This window comes from Ornithorhynchus anatinus, chromosome 12 (assembly GCF_004115215.2).
Source record: "Ornithorhynchus anatinus isolate Pmale09 chromosome 12, mOrnAna1.pri.v4, whole genome shotgun sequence".
Lineage (NCBI taxonomy): Eukaryota > Metazoa > Chordata > Mammalia > Monotremata > Ornithorhynchidae > Ornithorhynchus > Ornithorhynchus anatinus.
In genome coordinates this window covers 10,602,583-10,622,499 of record NC_041739.1, presented here as the reverse complement: position 1 = coordinate 10,622,499, position 19,917 = coordinate 10,602,583, and the positions used below count along the sequence as shown (strand labels likewise).

Sequence of the window (19,917 nt, the reverse complement as noted above, 5' to 3'; positions counted from 1 at the left end):
TGTGGGATAGGGACTTTACCCAACCTGATTAGTTGGAAACTACCCCAGCACTTAGTACAGTGCTTCACATATAGCAAATATCATTTAACAAAAAAATGAAAGTAACATCGTTTAAAAAAATTGTCTTCATGAAGGAAAATAGCAACTTTCAGGGTTTGCAAAAGAGTCCTATAGATTCAGTCAATTATTTCACATTTAATTGTGCTTCCGTTATGTGGGCGGAGAGAAAAAGATACTGGAAAATGCACAGTTTGCAATATCCAAACGAAGGAAGCTTTGAAGAATTTATAGCATTATCTTTAGTATTGTTTATTTCCTCTCCTTTCCTGCTGTGAGTGCTGTCTCTTGTGGAGGGCGAGATTGCTGCAAACTAAACTACACAGCCACTGTCCATTCCATGATGTGTTTTTACCTGTTTTCTCAGAAATCTTGCTAGCTTTTTTTTGCATAATTACAAGAATTTCTGAAGGGCTGTTTCACACCTTCTCAATCAAACAAAAATATTTACTCTGTGTAGAGCACAGTCCTAAAAACTTGTGATAGTACAGTAGACTGATCAATGCTAATTTACTGGGGAAAAAGACATCAAAATAAATTAGGGATCTGTACCTAAGTGCTGTCAGGTGAATGTCAGTAACTTAAAGGGTAGAGATCCAAATGCATAGGTGATGCAGAAGGGAGAGGGAGTAATAATAATAACAATAGGGGAAATGAAGGTTGGTTAGGGAAGACCTCTTGGAGGAGAGATTTTAATAAGATTTTGAAGGTGGGGAGAGTGGTGGTCTGTTGTATACAAAGGGGGAGGGAGTTCCAGACTAGAGAGAGGGTGTGGGCAAGGGGTTGGTGGAGAAATAGATGATTGAGGTACAATGAGTAGGTTGGTGTTCAAGGAGCAAAGCATGCGGGCCGGGTTGTAATAGGAAATCAGCAAGGCAAGTTAGGAGTTGAACTAACAGGAGTGCCTCAAAGCCAGTGGTGAGCAGTTTCTGTTTGTGGAGGTGGATGGGCAGCCCTTGGAGATTCTTGAAGAGTGGGAGAAACCTGAATTTAACGTTTTTTCAGACAAAGATCCAGGCAGCAGAGTGAAGTATGGACTCGAGTGGAAAGAGACAAGTTGCAGAGAAGTCAGCAAAGTGGCTGATATAGTAGTCAAGCCAGGATATAAGTGCTTGGATCAGCATAGTTGCATTTCAGATGGAGCGGCAAGGGTGGATTTTAGCAATGTTGTGAAAGTAGAACAAAATGGATTTGGTGGCTGATTGAATAGGTGAGGTGAGTTGAGGATAATGCCAGTGTTATGGGCATGTGAGACAAGAAGGATAGTGATTTTGTCTACAATAATGGGCAAGTCAGAGGGAGGACAGGTTGTGGGTGGCTTGTGAGACAAGGAGGAGAGTGGTTTTGTCTGCAGTGAAGGACAGGGTTTGGGTAAGAAGATGAAGAATTTTGTTTGGATATGTCAAGTTTGAGGTGTCAGTGGGACATCCAACCGGAGATGTACTGGAGGCAGAGGAAATTTGAAACTGCAGAAGAGATAGATATAAGAATCATCCACATAGGGATGGTAGTTGAAGCCATGAGAGCAAATTAATTCTCCAAGTGAGTGGGCATAGGTGGAAAATAGAAGGGGGCCCAGAACTGAGCCTTTTGAAGGACTCCCACATTTAGGGGGTGGAAAGCAGAGAAGGAGCCCATGAAAGAGACTGAGAAGGAGAGTGAGTGGCCAGAGAGAATAGTAGTAAAGTGGGAGGAAGTTCCGGGTAGGAGGGAGGCCGTGAGCAAGGGGTCGATGATGAGAGACATGAGAGCAAGGCATGGTGAGTGGATTGGCATTAGAGGAGTTAAGGTGCAGGCTAAGTCGTAGGGGGAGAGGAGGAAAGATAATTACCTATACCAAATCTTCAGTTTGAAACTGATGGCTTGATTTTTTTTTTTCAGCTTTACGGCTCCTAACCATAAAACAAGGCATCACATAGACACTTGAAGATTCACTGATTCTGATGGAAGTGATAGAACAGGCTAAATTCAGTTATAAAATGTGGGGACAAAATTCTTCTTCACAGTCTGCTCAGATTTACAGTTCCAGTTGCTAGGAGTACATTGAGAATGTGTTTACCAGCAGTTCTAGCCTAGCATCCTTAGTGGAAACAAATGTTAATGAATCAAAACTGTGCCCCTGGGAATTCTGCTTTGTGTTTCAAAGCTGCTGCTCTTCTAATTTCCCCATCACAGTATGGGCAAGCCCATTCTAAAGAGGAGAGAAGCATTTTAATGGCAAGCCATTCTTGAGTGGAGAGGTAGTAAGAGTTCCTTGGGATTTAGAGATGGCCTCACTTATCCTCACCCATGGGAAGACAGGAAGGAGAGGTCAGAAGACTGGAAAAATGACCTATGTGAGGCATTGTGCTCTTTCTCTTTAGCTCCTATAAACCCCTGGCACACCCCCAGCCCCCAGTAAACAGAATGTCCTGAGGGCTCTTCTAGACTGTCAGCTCCTTGTGGGTAAGGATCACAGTTTTTCCTTTCACAAATTAATATAATCATGGTGGTAAGAGATTTCTATGTGCCAGCCATTTGCTAAGAGCTGGGCAGAAACGAACAAGATCATCAGACATGGGACTCACAGTCTGAGACACTATATGTAAATGCCGTCTAGCTGGCAGTGGACTCATTTCCCTTTTTAACAGCAAAAACACTGCTCCAGCTACACATTTTACCGCATGAATCAGCCATCCCAAACTTATGGTCCTGCTTAGGCAACTCTCTTGCGAACCAGTCGAGACATTAATGCAGGATGCCAGTCTCAAGCTTTGGACTCCAGCTCTATTCAATTAAGGCTTATTTGCAGGGCTGCATTGTGTCTTTATGACCCGTTAAACAATGAAAGCACACAAGACAACTATTTCCCCTTATGTCACGGAGTGTTATCTGAGTGGTACACTGCATGTTTGGGGAAAGAAAAAAAAGCTGTCCGAAGAACTTTTCAGTGATAGGAAAAACGAGTCCTATCTGTGAAAAAGAATGGCTCGGAGATGTGCGGAGTCTCCAACGCGTCCTGAAAAATACCACTGTGGCTTGTTTCCTTAGGGCAGGCGTCCACGTGATGCCTTTTGGACAGATAACCAAACAGAGTGGAAAATAGGCACCAGTACAGCTGTCGCTGCCTGGGAGAAGACCGAGGAGTTCATAGATGCCAAATTAGGAGCTGAGTTACTTGCGGAACTCCCAAGTGCCGCCTATATGTTTGGAGTTGCAGAAGAAAAGAGCCTCGAGGAGAATGAGAAATCTTGAGAAATCCTTGCCGGGGTGCCCCGGGAGGAGATTTTAGTGGTACAGTGAAGGGACTGGGGGAGGGGACTTGAGTGAGAGTGCTCAGAGTACGTTTCTGTGGCTGTGCTCCTCTCATCAGCAGAAAGCATGCAAACATTTTTTCCCAGAGGTCGAGGTACATGGAAGGAAAGCTTAAACCTCTTGCATTTTACGGAGACAGGAGGAAAGAGCAGCATTTTCAACCAGCCCCATAGCCCCTGCTATAGAGGTGCTCTCACATTTGTCTCCCCCATTAGAATATGTGACTTCCTTAATTCTGTACTTCTCAAGCGACTGGTTCAATACACTTCCCCAAGTGGATACCCGACAAGTGCTAGTACTACTAGACTGTAAGCCCACTGTGGGCAAGGATTGTCTCTATTGCTGAGTTGTACATTCCAAGCGCTTAGTACAGTGTTCTGCACACAGCAAGTGCACAATAAATCTGGTTGAATGAATGAATGAATGCTACTACAATCGGATGTCACCAAACACCGTGGAAGCTTCCCACTGCCTGGTTGGATGAGTGGAGGTCTTCAGCCCCGTCCCTCGTGCCACCATAAACCCCAGGAAAGGAACCGGATCAGAAATCCTGACCTCCATCAAACCCCCAGTATCTATACACAAGTAGCAGAAACACCACCCCCAAGTCACCTTCACATAACTCATGTCCCACGTGAGATGGAAAAAGGACATTAGCAAGGAGGTTCCGCCAACTCCGAGACTTAAAGCCAGCCAAGTATCACAGCATCTCTTAGAGCTGGAGGGGGCCACAGGATCATCTGGTCTGGCCCTTTGGAGGGGGAATAGCTCACCTATCCTTGACAGAGAGTGGTCTGTTTTATTTCATCTCTCTCATAATCTGATGTCCAGCAATGAAGACTCCACATAGGAGCCCAGTCCCAAGTTTTATCATCCTGATTATCAGGCAGTTGTTCTTCATATTTGACTGAAATCTCTCCTGCTTTAATTTAAATCTGTTTCCTCTAGTTTGGTTTCATAGACCTGGAAAAAGTTCTTAATGTTAACCCATATTATATTTAAAGGCATTTGTTGTGGCCCTTAACATCCTCTCTTCTAGATTATCCAATTCAGCTTTTCCTCTTTTTCTTTAATGGAATTTGTTAAGTGTGTACTTTGTGCCAGGCACTCTACTAAGCACTGGGGTAAATGCAAAATAATCTGGTTGGACACAGTCCTTGGCCCACATAGGGTTCTCGGTACTAATCTCCGTTGTACTAATGAGGTAACTGAGGCCCAGAGAAGTGAAATTACTGCCCAAGGTCACCCAGCAGATAAGTGGCAGGGCCGGGATTAGAACCCAGGTCCTCTGACTCCCAGGCCCGTGCTCTTCCCACTAAGCCACTCTGCTTCTCTAATCTTTTCCAATCCAGTAATTATTTTTGCTCACCTTCCTTAGGTGTCCTTGCAGTTTCTCTGCGTCTTTTGATAAATACTGTGACCCAGAATGGAAGCAGTACTAAGAAGGGTCTGAACAGGTCAGATTATTGCAGGATTACTTCCTGTCTGACTTTTAGGCTGCTGCTGATGTAGCCTCAGAACCAGGTCAGCTTTTTAAATAATAACATCACTTTGCTGACTCATTTGACTTCTGCAACTCTGACCCCCAGGTCTTCTGCTGTTGTGCCTAGCCCGGCTTTCCCATCCTGTCTTCACAGTGTTTTGTTTTTCGTTCCTAAGGGCACTAATCTGTACTTTTCCCTATTGAATTTCATTCCTGTTTTTGTAGGACTATTTTTCTAATTGTCCAAATCATTTGGAATTCCATTCCTGCCTATCAGGCCAATTAGCAACCTAAATCAGTTTAGCATCATCAAATTAGTTATTAAACTGGGACCAGTTTTAGGACCTAGCCCTGTAGGTGCACCAAGCACCAAACAAAAACTCCTCACCTTTAAAGCACTCCCACCTTGCCCCCTCCTACCTTACCTCCTACCTCAGCCCACACACTTCACTTCCCTAGTGCTTACCACTGTGCCTTGATCTCACCTATCTCATGCCGGCCCTAACCCACATCCAGCCTCTGGCCTGGAACACCCTCCGTCCTTAAATCCAATTACTCTCCCCCTTTTCAAAACCTTCTTGAAGTTACATCTCCTCCAAGAGGCCTTCCAAGACTAAACTCCCATTTTCCCCTTCTCCCATTTCCTTCTGCTTTGCCCTGACTTGCTCTCTTTGCTCTTCCCCACTCCCAGCCCAAAGCACTTATGTACATACCTGTAATTTTATTTATTTGTATTGATGCCTGTCTGCTTCCCTTTAGGCTATAAAGTCAGGGAATGTATCAGTTTATTGTCATACTGTACTCTCCCAAGTGCTCTGCACACTCTGTGCGCTCAAGAAATACCATTGAATGAATGAATGAGCAACTTAATCCATTCCCCTAGGTGGACAAGCCCTGTAAATGTGATTTTTTTTTCTAACCAATTGTGTCCCTATTAAACCTAATATGGAAAGACCATAATTAATTTCCCAGTTGATCAATGAGGATGCCATGTTGGTTAGAATCCAATCGTACCAAAGTCTAAATACACAGCATCTATTACTTCCCCCTGAGCTATGGGACTTGCCCTTCTTGAAGATGGAGAAAAAATTGGTACTGTATGTTCTTTGGTCCAGCCCTGTCTGCTGCTTCCTGGTTTCGCACGCCTTTCTAAGTAGTTGCAAACTGATTTATTCTCCCCGATAAGAGTGTTGAGGTGATGATCTGTAATTCCATGTACATCCCACGATATAGCTAATAATAATAATTGCCATTATTATTATCATTATGGTACTTGTTAAATGCTTACTATGTGGCAAGTACTGTTTTAAGTGCTGGGGTATATATAGGTCAATTAGTTGGATACCGTCCCTGTCCCAGAAACTGGATGTATCATGAATGGGTATATTGTGGGGCATGTTTTCCCATAGGTTTACATGTTATAAATTGTGATCTATTTCAGAACATCTGGAAAAATAATTTGAAATTCCTTTATGTGCCACATAGTGTGACATTAACTTCACTAAACTATTGCTAAAACTCTGTTAGGATAATCCAAAGCATAACATCACAACATTATCTAAATGGTTAGTACAGTGCTCTGCACACAGTAATCGTTCACTAAATACAACTGAATGAAGGAATGAATAGTTAAAGGACTTAGTACAGTTCTCTGCACACTAAGGGCTCAATAATACCATTGATTGGGTTAAAGTACAATTTTAAATCTTTGAAGGAGGTTGTGGAAGTAGAAGCTCATTCTGCTGATTATAGTACTTTTTCCAACTCTTACATAGAACTCAACCAATTTAGGTTGAACGATCTTCTCCGTGACTTCTCCCTGAAGTATTGTTTTGGCGAACTCACTGTGGGCAGGGAACTTGTCTGCTAACTCTGTAGTATACCTTTCCAAATGCTTAGTACAGTGCTTTGCACATAGTAAGTACTCAATAAATACCATTGATGATGACCTCTGCTGACTTCTGATTTCTTCTCTCCATTAGGGTTCTCAATCATTCTTGTATGCATTTTTAAAGATCCCCAAATTTTAGCTGATGATGGAGAGACCATAACTCTGCATCTGTTCTGGCAAACTGCAAATAATGGTATTTATTGAGTGCGTATTGTGTGCAGAGTACTGTACTAAATGCTTGGGAAGGTACAATACAACAGAGATGCAATCTGCAGTAGGGGGAGTTCATTCGGCTACTCCATTAACTGTATCTCAATAATCTGTTATTGAGATACAGTTAAGTCATATATAACTTTAGAGGGGATTTTTTGCCTCAAAGAAGAGAGATTTTTGTTCATGCTTAATATCCCCATCTGTAAGATTTCTTCTTGAATTATCTAGTTTCCACTGGATAGATTTTACTCTAGATCTGTATATTCAAATCAATTTTTCACAGACTTGTAAGATTTGATGTCAGTACGGTATATGGGAAGGATTCTGCTGTGCTTAATCTCCCCTCGCTTGGTCTAATAGTATGTGCAATGTCCACACAGTAGCCTTAAAAAAAAAAGCTCTGGTTGAGACACTTGTGGACTACCGGAGCCCTTGTTTTTATAGATTAGATCATCCTGGTTTGAAAAAGAATATGGGAAGTTTAAGGGAAAAGTGAAGAGAAAGCTATCATTTGGGCTTGGTAGAATGGAAGTATTTTGTTAAAATTGAATGTGTTCTATTCAGAATATGAAACTACCCTTACTTATTTTCAAAGTAGAAATTTGGGAGAATGTTACTGCTCTCTTTGATGTTTGTCTTTGTCTGTTTTCCTTTCTCAATTCCATTCCCTCAGTCTGCTGTGTTTGCTAATTACACACAGGACAAAGCTAGCAGCTGCTAGTCAACCTTGATTTTTCATTCATCATTGACAGGAGGTGTATTTGTTGAGTCCTGATGAGGATCAGTATTCATTCCTGCTAAAACTGTTGGAATTTACTCTACAGAAAACACATGTGGCAGAACTGGATAGTTGTGCTATGTTAGGAATTAATTCCAAATATTTTCAGTGGCCAAGTATCCACATTAATTCTCTGAATTTTCACAAAATTAACCTAGCTTATGCAAGAATCTGCAGCTAATGCCTTCCTGCTGTTTTTATGAGTCTCCCTCAGCCACACAAATGAAAATTAGCCCAGGCATTTGCCGCTATGAGGATTTGCCTTCAGAAACTGGCCTGTCAACCCTGCCGAAAAACGAGAAGAATTTGGGACCAGAATGCCCGTGGTTCGTTTTGGTCCAATCCATCAAGTCTGTTGTAGACTGCAGACATTATCAGAGCAGGGGGAGACAGTTGTCCTCTGTCTTTTTTAGCACTGCCAATTCCTCATTGCATAAATACACCCCAACATACAAGTCCATTTCTCTTGGCCTTGCTGCAGATGGTTGGATCTAAAGCCCTGCATCGTTCGCAAAGCCAAGATGCCATTTATCCCGGAGGGATTTTGCCTCTAGAAGAACATTGTCTGGAGCCAGCAGAGGGATTTTACAGATAAGGAATGGGTCACCTCTTAAAAGTAATATCACTATACCCTCTCCCAATACCTTATTTCCCATGCTCCAGTGGCGACCTTCCGAAAATTGGGCCCAGAGATTTGATTATGAAATGAGTAGAAATGCTTTCTCTTGCAGGTCACAGAGTGTCTTTAGATAAAATTTGACTTTATGCACCGAGGCAAAAAAGCACTACCGTTCTTCAGAGACTGAGCTGACGACAACTCTTGTTCGAATCGAAAATGATACATTTCTCTAAATAGGCCCATCCTGAGTGGGTTTTTTTTGACCAAATCCTATTTTCTTTTCATCCCTCCTGTGTGGTGATTTGTGAACTGGTTTCTCTGTGATTTGGATCTGGATCATGTGCCCCAGGGCACAGTGGTATGCAGACATGATAGAGGAGCTTCCAAAAGGGAAATAGCTGCCATCATTCATTATAGAAAAATTATTATTATTGTCTTTGTAAAGTGCCTACTACGTGCTAAGCACTGTACTAAGCGCTGACATGTGTTTGTGCGATGATCATTTTTAATTCAGGTAATTCATCCATTTGTTTACATCATTCTGTAGAGCACTACAACTTCTCCCTATCTCCACCCAATACACCACAGGGTTGCAATTGACCGATCAGTTTTTGAAGAATTTACCCTTATGGATGCCCAGTTGTCTTTTTTTATTTTTCTTTTTTCTTTTTCTTTTTCTTTTAATGGTATTTATTAAGCGCTTACTATGTACCAGACACTCTCCCTAAGTGCTGGTGCAGATATACAGTCTATGTTCCATGTCAGGGGCTCACAGCCTTAATCTCCATCTTACAGATGAGGCATCTGAGGCACAAATAATTTAACTTGTCCAAGGTCACACAGCAGACAAGTGGCAGAGCCGAGATTAGAACCTAGGTCCTTCTGACTCCCAGGCCTGTATTCTATCCACTAGACCACACTGCTTGATTCCCCTCATTTCCCCATTTCCTTTGTTTCCTGAAGGTCACTGGCAGGTGGTCATTTGCATTAAGTGATTGTACCTTTTAAGATTTGGGATACATGTGTTCGGTGATAAGAATCGCAAGCAGTTTCATCCTTGTTCGGTCTGCCAGCCTTGTATGCTATCAGTAGCAACAAGGGATACCTGGAAAAATAGGACGATGGTTAATAACCATCTGCATAATTAGGAGCTACCATCTAGCATCCCTACAAAAGCAAGGATTTAGACAGCCAGGCCAGTGGAATAATGGTCTAAATAGATTCACCACAAAAATGAGTGGGGCTATGGTAATCTAATCGAGATGGGTAAGTGGGGATGTTGGAATTGCAGGCTTGCATTTAGCTGGTTTTGATTTATCTGTACTGAAGAATCACGTTGAGAGTTCCTACAGCAGCTTACTAAGAATCAGGTTGATGTTGAATGAGTTCATTTATGCCTGTAGTGCGAAATTTGGAACAGCCCACAAAGCCGTAGAAATTCTTTAAAAAAAAAAAACCCCACTCCCTTCCCCAACCTTCAGATTTCATTCACTTGCAAACATGCTTTACAAACCCCAATCACCCTCCCAACCATCTGTATCACTGAGCTGGGAGGAAAAGTAGTGGTTTATTGCTCCACCCCATCCCATGGTCCAGGGAGCCGGTCTTGGGCCAGAGAGCACCCTCCACCAATTCGAGAGACAGGTAATCTGGCTATCCCAACGGGCAGTATGATTGGAATGTGTCAATTAATTCCAAGTTTGATTGGAATGTGCCAGAATAACCACTGCGGGATGGCCTTTCTCTAGCTCTGGGGTCATGGTAGCTCCGAACTATGTCCCTGCCAAGTGTGGGATGTGGAACTCTGATTCTCCCGGGCTCTGCTGGGAGGGGCCACCTGACAAGTGAGTCACCACCATCTTGGTGTCTCCAGCTCCCCACTGGTCCCCTGCAGACCCAAGGAGCTGCGGAGGTTTGCTATTCATTCAACCATATTTATTGAGCACTTACTGTGTGCAGAGCACTGTACTAAGCAGTTGGGTGAGTACAGTATAACAGACACATTCCCTGCCCACAGTGAGCTTACAGTCTAGAGGTCATGGCTTCCCTCTCTACAGGTAAAGCTGTGGGAGAGAAGCAGTTCGCCTCACACCTAGAATCCCAATTCCGGGGCTGGGGAGGAGGAGCTGCAGTTTACTCCCTTCATTCTCCACCCTTTTCCTCCCTAGTATTGGTGCCCCTGATTCCTGTTTCTGTAACTGCAGTTTAGATTTAGATTCCCCTTTGGCAAAACATGTTATTTACCTGTCTGAGTTAAGGTTCACACCCCTAAATAAATTAGCACAGAGGCCCGGAGACTACCCGGCTCTTTGTAATGATACAGTGAGGAAAAGGTATCTGCAGTTAAAACCTGGTTGGTTCTGATATCAGGACAGTTTGGCTATTATTGCTGTTCAATAGCTACATCCAGCTTTTACATGAAATTCCCACCTCCCTTGTTTTGGAACTCAATCAGTCCCCTCTCATTTCCACTTTGCATTGGTGTCAGAAATGCAAAATATTCAAATTTAAAATGTTTAAATATTTAATATTGTAAAATAAATTTAAAGTATTTCTTTTTTAAAGTCATGTCCTCTAGACCGTAAGCTCCTCTAGACCGTAAGCGCCTTATGGACAGAGAACATGTCTACCACCTCTGTTACATTTTACTCTCCCGAGAACTTAGTATATTGCAAGACCACTGATTGCCCTGGTGTTTGGAGATGTTTGTCCCATGAGTGGATCAAAGCTTGAGCATTCTGCAGCTGTGGTTTTGTTGGTGTTGAAGGAAGGGAACTTTATTCACTTGGGAATTGCAGCATAAATATAGTGTATGTCTGAATTAACCCAGAAATCTTATTATGGACAGGGAACCTGTTAACTAAATCTGTTGTATTGTACTCTCCCAAGCACTTAGTAAACTCCTCTGCACATAGTAAGTGCTCAATAGATACCATTGATGGATTGATTATCTCTTGGATGGAAATGAATACCATGAGAAGCCCAATGGTTGACTGCCATAAAATCAGGTTCAGTCACTCCTTTATAACATGACCAGAAGAAAAAGAAAAAAAATCTAAAATTATCTTCAAGCTCCAGATTTGCCCATGTGTTATTACAGAAATGGGTTCAAAATTGTTGCCCAAAGACCAAGACCGTAAGAGGTCCCACACTTCATTATAACCCTGTAATAACTGGTATTTGTTAAGCACTTCCTCTGTGCCAAGCACTGTACTAAGTACTGAGGTAGATACAAGATGAATAATCAGCTTGGGCAGTTCTGGTCCCACATGGGTCATCCTACCCTCACTCGTCTCTCAAAAGATATAACAGTGATTTTTTTTTTAAGTGGCATTTTGTTTTATGGTATTTAAGTGCTTATTCTGTGCCAGGCACTATTACTACTATTATTATTATTATTATTGTTTGTTGAGCGCTTACTATGGGCCAGGCACTGTACTACTAAGCACTGAGGTAGATATAAGATGTGGATGCAATCCATGTCCCACATGGGGGTCGCAATCTTAATCCCCACTTTTCAGATGAAGTAACTGAGGCATAGAGAAGTGAAGCGACTTGCCCAGGTCACACAGCAGACAAGTGGATTAGAACCCAAGTCCTCTGATTCCCAAGCCTGTGCTCTTTCCACTAGGCCACGTTGCTTCTCAATTGGACTTGTGCACCAAACCAGACTCCGGGCCACCGTTTCTTCCAGATTAGGACTCGCCCATTTCCCTTCCCTTTCAGAATCTCTGGTGGCCGGATAATGCTTCCCGATTTCCCTTGGGGTTCGTGTGCTTCCGTTTGTAAGGTCAAAGAGTTGCACAGCCGCATTCCGTAGGAGACAGAGAAGTGGGTGATAAATGGAGTGGGCTTTCTGCAGTCCATTTGGCAGCAGCTATTTAAAACAGAAGTCTCCCGTCCAGGTGTGCCAGAAATAAATATTTATGCACCGCCTAACTGAGCCTCTCCATCCCGTTAGAGGAAATCTTAGCAATTCAGTAAGTGCAGGTTGGTGAGCCATCAACTTGTCTGAATGGGAGAAGATGGAGAGTGGAGGGGATTTTCTTTCATTGACAAGAAAAGAACACTTAAATAAGATTTTTTTTTCCCAGCAGTCTCCGTGGTGATAGTGCCGGGAATTTCTCTCTTTCTGGGGGTTATGTTCTTGAGAAAACTCAAGCCATACATATTCATCTGTTTGAACACACCACACCCAGCCCTAATAATAATGATGATATTTGTTAAGCGCTTACTGTGTGCCATGCACTGTGCTAAGTGCTGGGGAACATACAAGATAATCAGATTGGAGACAGGGCTTTCAGTCTAAATGGCAGGGAGAACAGATTTTGAATCCCCACTGTATAAGCGAGGAAGCTGTGAGCCCCTTGTTGGGTAATGACTGTCTATCTGTTGCCAAATTGTACTTTCCAAGCGCTTAGTAGAGTGCTCTGCACACATTAAGAGCTCAATACATACAATCGAATGAATGAATGAAGCTGAGGCCCAGAGAAGTGACGTGTCCAAGGCCACATACCAGGCAAGTAGCAGAGTTGGAATTAGAACCCAGGTACTCTGATTCCCAGGCCAGGGCTCTTTCTAGTGAGGCCTCACTCAAAGAGACTCAGCAGAATGTTTCCAAATTCCCTAGATTGTTAGTCCCTTAAGGGCCAGGAACACTGTCTAATACTCACCTGTGTATCTTCCCCCAGCATTTCAGTACAGTGCTTTGCATATAGTAAGTGCCTAAGCACCATTACCATTAGTCAGGTTTTAGTCAAAGCAATCATTATAGTAGAAATGAGTATACTTAGAAAAATCTCCAGGTAGTGGCCAGATTTCTTCAGGAGACAGTTCAATTGTAACAGAGGAATCACTGATTGCTTTAACTCTTTATGGGCCTTTTTGGATCTCAAGGCCCTGCCTATTTGGAGGTCAAAAATGGTGTCATGATTCCAAATTTCCACCATAAGGCAGGACATTGGCTCTGCAGAATTGCCCAGTGTTACCAGCATAGGCAGTCGCTCAGTAGTGCTGACAACTGAGGGTCCAGCCCTGGCCTCCCACTCTTAACTGGATTCATTTTCATCAATCAATCTTATATATTGAGCACGTTCTGCGTGCAGAGCACTGTACTAAGCTCTTGGGAGTGTAAAGTATAATAATATAACACATTTCCTGCCCAGAGGATGAATTCTAGATTTCTTTGCAAGATAACAGGGAGAAAAGTCACAAGGGGAGACCAAGTATTTGAGTAAACCCAGAAGTTAAACTGTATTAACAATTCAAATGGTGCTTCTCGCCATTTGAGCCAGAATTAGAACCCAGGTCCTTCTGACCCCCAGGCCCATTCTCTATCCACTAGGCCCATGCTCCTTCTCTCAAAGTTGCTCAGTCATGTAGAGAACCATATATTCGAATCCCTGGCAGAGATTATTTCAGTTGTCTCCAGAGCACCCTAGTAGGGCTTATAGCTCAGGCTCAAAATAATGAAGAGAACGTGAAATTTTTCAGTTTCTGAACCAAGGAACATCTGAGTTCTTGTGATAGAAATTCAGGAAGTAGTTGAATTAAAAATAGAATATTCACTTTATCCTTGCTAAACCAAAGCAGTTGAATGTCACCATTTATGGTACTCAAACCTTGTCGTGAAACCAAATGAGTGTGCAACAGGGCAGAGTTTGGTATTGTTCTAGGACTCTACCTCACTTTTCAGTCATAACACAGCATTGTCATGGGGTTAAATTGACTTTTAACTTTTATCGTTTCTTTGTCAGAAGAAAGGAAATCCAAGAATCTTGCTATACTGAATCTTAGTCCACTGTAGAGAAAGGATTTATTTAAAAATGGTTAATAAAGTGCTAAGTTATAACAGGACCAAAAAGCATTAGTGGCTTCCATCTCCCCACCTCTTAAATATTTGCAACTGTAGTCTGTGTCTCCCAGTCTGATTTAACTATTTTTTGACAGTAAAAATTAGCTTGTAGTTTGAAGCCAGTTTGGGAACAAGAACAGACGAAAAGATTTAAGGCTCTGTTTGGAATTGGGCTCAGGGGCTGGAGAGTGTATTTTTCACCTTGTCAGAACTCATGTAGTCAAATCCATTTAGCTCAAATCTAATAAACCAAGTTATCATTTGGGCTGGAACCCAAGTATGGAAAATTGCAGACCTAGTGTCTGGTGGTATTTTTTTGTTTTTGTTTGTTTCAAATTTAGTTTGAGGTCTCAACTACTTTATTGCCATGTGTTATTACAAACTATTGGGCAACTAAAGCAGAAATGGGAACAGTTCCTCAACTGTAACATGGATGGTTCTAAACTGGACATAAAAGAGTTCAGTGGGTAATGCATTTATTTTTTAATGTTTTTTTTAAGTGCTTACTGCGTGCCAAGCACTGTACTAAATGCTGGGGTAGATACAGGCTAATCAGGTTGGTTGCAGTCCCTGTCTCACAAAGGGCTCACAGTCTTAATCTCCATTTCCGCAGGTGAGATAACTGAGGCACAGAGAAGTTAAGTGACTTGCCCAAGTGACTTCCCTGAGGAGAATGGAAGTGAGTCATTATCCAGTTGCCATAGGCTCGTAAGGGTAGCCTGAGGGTGATCTCCAGAGTAACTATAACCAGGGCAGAATCTGGGCAGAAGCAATCAGCGTGTCCTCCTTAAAGCCATCCTGCTTGCCAGGACTTGGGCAGAGAATGCCAGCCATCAGCTTGCCTGACCAATGCAGATGGTGTGGGGAACTAAAGTGGAATAACCATAAACATGGTGGGCAGAAAAAATGATTTATTAAACCCCTAGCCTCCAGCCCCAAACAGTGGGAACAGGGATGTGGGCAAGTGAAAATCAGCAGTGTAGTGCATCCGGGCTAGCTTTGATCAGGCTCTGAGCTGGGGGTGCTGAGTCAAAAACAGCTTCAGGCCATGCCAGAAGCAGTGCAAACTCAAAATAATGCCGTACACTGTGTATAGTTATGCAATGACAGGTCAGGTATAGCCTGACCCATATGAAGCTAGCCTGACCCATATGAAGCTCACAGTGCCCAGCACTTAGTTCTTGACACATGATAGGTGCTTATGATTATGCAGGAGGGTGGACAGGTGAGGGAATTATGGGGAAACCGAGACTGAGGCGTAGTCAAGTTAAGTGACTTGTCTAAGGTCATAGAGCAGTCTAGTGGTAAAGCCAGGGTCAGGATCCAAGCCTTCTGACTCCCAGGCCAGTGGTCTTTCTACTAGGCCAGATCCAGTCCAGCACAATCTAGACCAGTGTCCTTAGAGGGTTGACACCGAAATGATCCCTGTGCCAAGATACAGGAGAAGGTGTAGGTAGCAGAAAGGAGAACTGAAAACCGAGATATAAAAAAAGTGGGTATCTGGGTTTTGTGGGGCAGATGAGTGGTTTTTTTAAAAGAAATGGGAAGCAGCGTGGCCTAGCTGATAAAGCACGGGCCCAGGGACCAGAGGACCTAGGTTCTAATCCCAGGTCTGCCACTTGGCCCGCTCTGAGACCTCGGGCAAGTCAGTTCACTTCTCTGGGCCTCAATCCTCAACTGCAAAATGGGGATTCAGTACTCATTCTCCTACATATTTAGACTGTGAGTCCCATGAGGGACTTGATTGTATGGAGCCTGATTTACTAGTATCTACCTCAGCACTTTGCACTCAAGCACTCAGAACAGTGCTTGATACATTAAAAAAAAAAAACCCAAGCAGGCTCTAAAAATGCATTCTACGTAAACACAACAAAGGTTACACATATCAGAAAGTCTTAAGTGGGCTTCAGAAGCTCTAACACTTGACTTTTCTCACAAAGGTTGGGAAGAGAGTTTTACCGAGGTGGTGATGAAGAGATCTGCAGAACCAGGGGGAGACAGCGTCATTTTCCTCCTTCTGCCTCTCCTATCCCAAATGCTCTCTCACCACTCCTGCCCGTGCTCCCCCCCCCCATTTTTTGACAGGGCCACAAGTTTATTATGCAATAATACTGATAAAACACATGCTGTGCAATATACTGAAACCACACGGACATCTGGGTCAAGGAAACAGGGGATTCCCAGCTGTGACATGACTGTGTATAAAGAAGTAATTCAGCTGAACTTTAGGATGAAGACCACACAAGCCCAGGACCCATGGGCTCTTTGATGTCGGGCTCATTGAGGATATAGAATTGGCCTCTATGTGCACTTTTACAACAAGGAAATTTTAAAACTATCCTCGGCTCAGGGTTTTCAAAGCCTCGAAAGGAAAGTCAGAAACCTGGCATCATTCTATTTAAGGGACTAATTGATTTTAGATAATGAGCTCTGGAGGCCAGAGTTCTTGTTGGCCGAACTCGATGTCTCGCTAATGTATCCGTCCAACCTTGATCGCTTAAGCCTTTTGTAACTTTTTTTCAGACAGTCTCAAGTTTTTCCCTGGATTCTTGAAAACTCGGGTGCCAGAAGGGTTAAATGTCTGGAATTGAGGAAACAAATGTTTCTATTTTGAAGAGCTGAGTAGGAAAGCCACAGGACTAGTCTTGATCTTCCAGCATTGGTTGCTGTTCATCCCCTGTTTTTAGGCTGCTTAATAACAGTGCCATCTTCCGTCGAACTTTCTGTTGACAGTCACATGTGATCAATGTACTTCAGTTGTTAGCGAAATAATGACTCAGAGGAAAATCTGTGAGACAGGGTAGGCTAAGAGTATGCCTTGAGGTAGTTTGGTTATTATAGAATCTAATAATTTCAAGTGAGGTTCCAAATGAAAAAAACTTCCTCATAGGTAAACTTGAAGAAATATTTGCTGTTCCCTATTAACAAGGGTCAGTGGCACAATGAATCATTACTGAATTTAATATGGAAATTGAATACATGTTCTACTTTAGGGTCTTTTGTTGACTGAGTAGAAAGACCAGGATTGTTGGCTCGATCATCGGCATGATGGGATCTTCATTTATTTATTTTTGTGGTATTTAAGTGCTTACTATGTGCCAGGCTCTGTACTGATTGCTGGTTAGATTCCGTTCATGGGACTCACAACCATAATCCCCAGTTTACAGATGAGGTAACTGAAGCACAGAGAAATCAAGTGACTTGACCAAGGTCACGCAGCAGACATGTGGCCGAGCCAGGATTTCCATCAGGTCATTCTTTGCGTATCTTCTGAGGACATGGCATCCAGATCAAAATAAATCAATCAATAAGTGGTATTTATCAACAGCTTACTGCATACCGAGCACTGCACTAAGCGCTTGGGAGCGCACCATACCAAAGAGTAGGCCTAGACCATCCCTGAGCATAAGGAGCTACCCTTGTTTTTTGGTCTCTGGAGGTTTTAGTTTCTCTACCCCTTATTTTGGTGTGTGGCTGGCAGCGGGAGTACTGAGAGTTCACGGCGGAGGTTTTTCTCACAATATTTCTAGCCCTGTCAAAGTGAAATATGTCTCCTGGAAGTCTGGCAGAAATTTCGTCTCCCATTTCCAGGCCGAGGTTTGGACCGACTTAGGTAAAACTTCAAGCAGCTCTCCAGTCATCCAGTTCTCTCCGACCCATTCCGAAGTTGGCTGGGGTGTCCTTTTTCAGGCTCCCTGATTGCGATAGCCATTTCGTGAGCCCTAAGGCTGGCATCTGTAGGTCGTGTAAGTTAAGCTCCTGGCCTTCAAGGAGAACTGCTACTATTTTCACTCCGTCTGATCCTCTGTTTTTTCTCTTTTTCTCTTGAGTTGCGACTATTTTCACCCCGTCTGATGGTGTGTTTTTTTTTCCTCTCTCTGCCCACAGGGACCCTTTGAAAATAAAGCAGCTGCAGAACCAAATTAGACTGGAACAAGAGGGCATCCATTGGCACCAGCAGCCCTCTGGCGGCATCCAACGCCCCCCTCCGCCCTCCTCCCCGCCTTTCCCTCCTCCCCCTTCTTTCCAGGAGCTCGAAGCCAGCCATTCCATCGCCTCCCCAGAGCAAATGAGCGTTCTCAGCTCCCACTCTGCCCCCGCCATGCAGTCTTCCAGCTCCTTTAACTATGCCCGGCCCAAACAGTTCATCGCCGCCCAGAACATCAGCCCTGCCTCGGGCTACGTGACTCCTTCCTCCAGCTCTTCCACTTCCAGTCTCCCATCTCCCATGTCACCCACTGCCCCCCAGAAGCAGTTTGGGCGGGTGCCCATGCCCCCTTTCGCCCAGCCCTTTCCTTCTGAAGGGGAGTACCCTTGGTCTCCGTCTTCCCCTTCCCCGCCTCCGCCTCCCCCGCCGGCCTTCAGTCCAACTGCGACCTTTTCCGTGTCTGACTCCTTCCCCCTCCCTCCCCCTCCTCCGCCACCACTCCCAGTCTCAGCGCCCTCGCCTTCCTACGGCCCCTCGCCATCGGCTCGATTCGGTAACGGCAACCAGACACCGGCGGCCTTCCTCAGCTCCATGTTGCCCTCCCAGCCTGCCCCCGTCGCGGTGAATGCTTTAGGACTGCCGAAAGGGGTTACCCCCGCGTAAGTAGAATGCTTTCGGTTTGCTTTCCTGGGTGAATTTGGTTAAAAACTGCATGCGTCGACTCACACATGCACGCACACATATATCTGTCTGACTGTCGGGCTCTTCTAACCTCCTCATTGTGCAGGAGGCTGAATAGGGACTGAACCCCCATTTTACAGATGAAACACCTGAGGCCCAGAGAAGTTATGTGGCTTGCTCAAGGTTCACACACCCAGCAAGTGGCAGAGTTGGAGTCAGGACCCAGGTCCTCACACTCGTAGGGCCCTGCTCTTTCCACTGGGCCACACTGCCAGCAAGCGAATGGCAGCCTGTATTGGGACAGACAACCTAAAATCAATTTATTAGACTCCTTGGACCACCTCATTGCACTCTGTTCTGTGTCGCCCTGACTTGCTCCCTTTATTCATCCCCACTCCCAACCTCCCGATACTTATGTACACACATCTGTAATTTATTTCTATGAATGTCTGTCTTCCTCTCTAGACTAGAAGCTCATTACGGGTAGGGAATGTGTCCATTTATTGTGGTATGGTAATCTCCCAAGCGCTTAGTGCAGTCCTCTGCACACAGTAAGCACTCAGTAAATATGACTGACTGACCTGAACAGATACCAATTTTAAAAAGTCTTTAGATCCTGAAAAGTAGGCTGGGCCCTTGGTATTTCATTAGGAGCTTGCACGCAGGAGAACGGTTTTCCCTTCTTAAATTAAGAGGTCCATAAATTAGTCGCCTGGGGTCTTAAAAGTTGAACTCCCATGTACATAGGGATGGTCGGAGCCTGCTTCTCTGTGTAGCAGGCGTCAAAGACCTTAGGACAAAGGCTGTGAATACCAGTTATTAAACCATAAACCAGAATGTGCAACCAAGGAATGAGTCCCTTCCAAACTAGGAGCTACAGTGAGCAGCCGTGAATCTGTAATGGTTTCAGGAAATCTCTGCATGAACGGGGTTTTTCCGCCAGTTACCTTCTTCGCTGGTGTGGCTGGGGTCACTAGCAGAAGAAATATTGTTCGGCACAAAGCCGTTGACGAGACACAAATGTTGCCCCGTTAAATTGAGTGGATCTCTGAAATTGTGTTGGGTGTGGGGAGAGAGGAAGGGAGGAAAAGTCAAGGGAAGAGAGCTCAGCCTTCAAAA

At 43.9% G+C, this 19,917-nt stretch overlaps 1 protein-coding gene across 6 annotated transcripts in view; it reads left to right on the top strand.

Annotated features, from left to right (window-relative positions):
• PALLD (palladin, cytoskeletal associated protein) overlaps positions 1–19,917 on the top strand; it is a 420,168-nt gene that overhangs the window by 347,798 nt on the left and 52,453 nt on the right. For all 6 annotated transcript variants that reach the window (XM_029076742.2, XM_029076741.2, XM_029076743.2 and 3 more), the window contains one exon: positions 18,078–18,776. In XM_029076742.2, the coding sequence (XP_028932575.1) occupies positions 18,078–18,776 (699 nt within the window). The remainder of the gene's footprint in view (positions 1–18,077; positions 18,777–19,917) is intronic.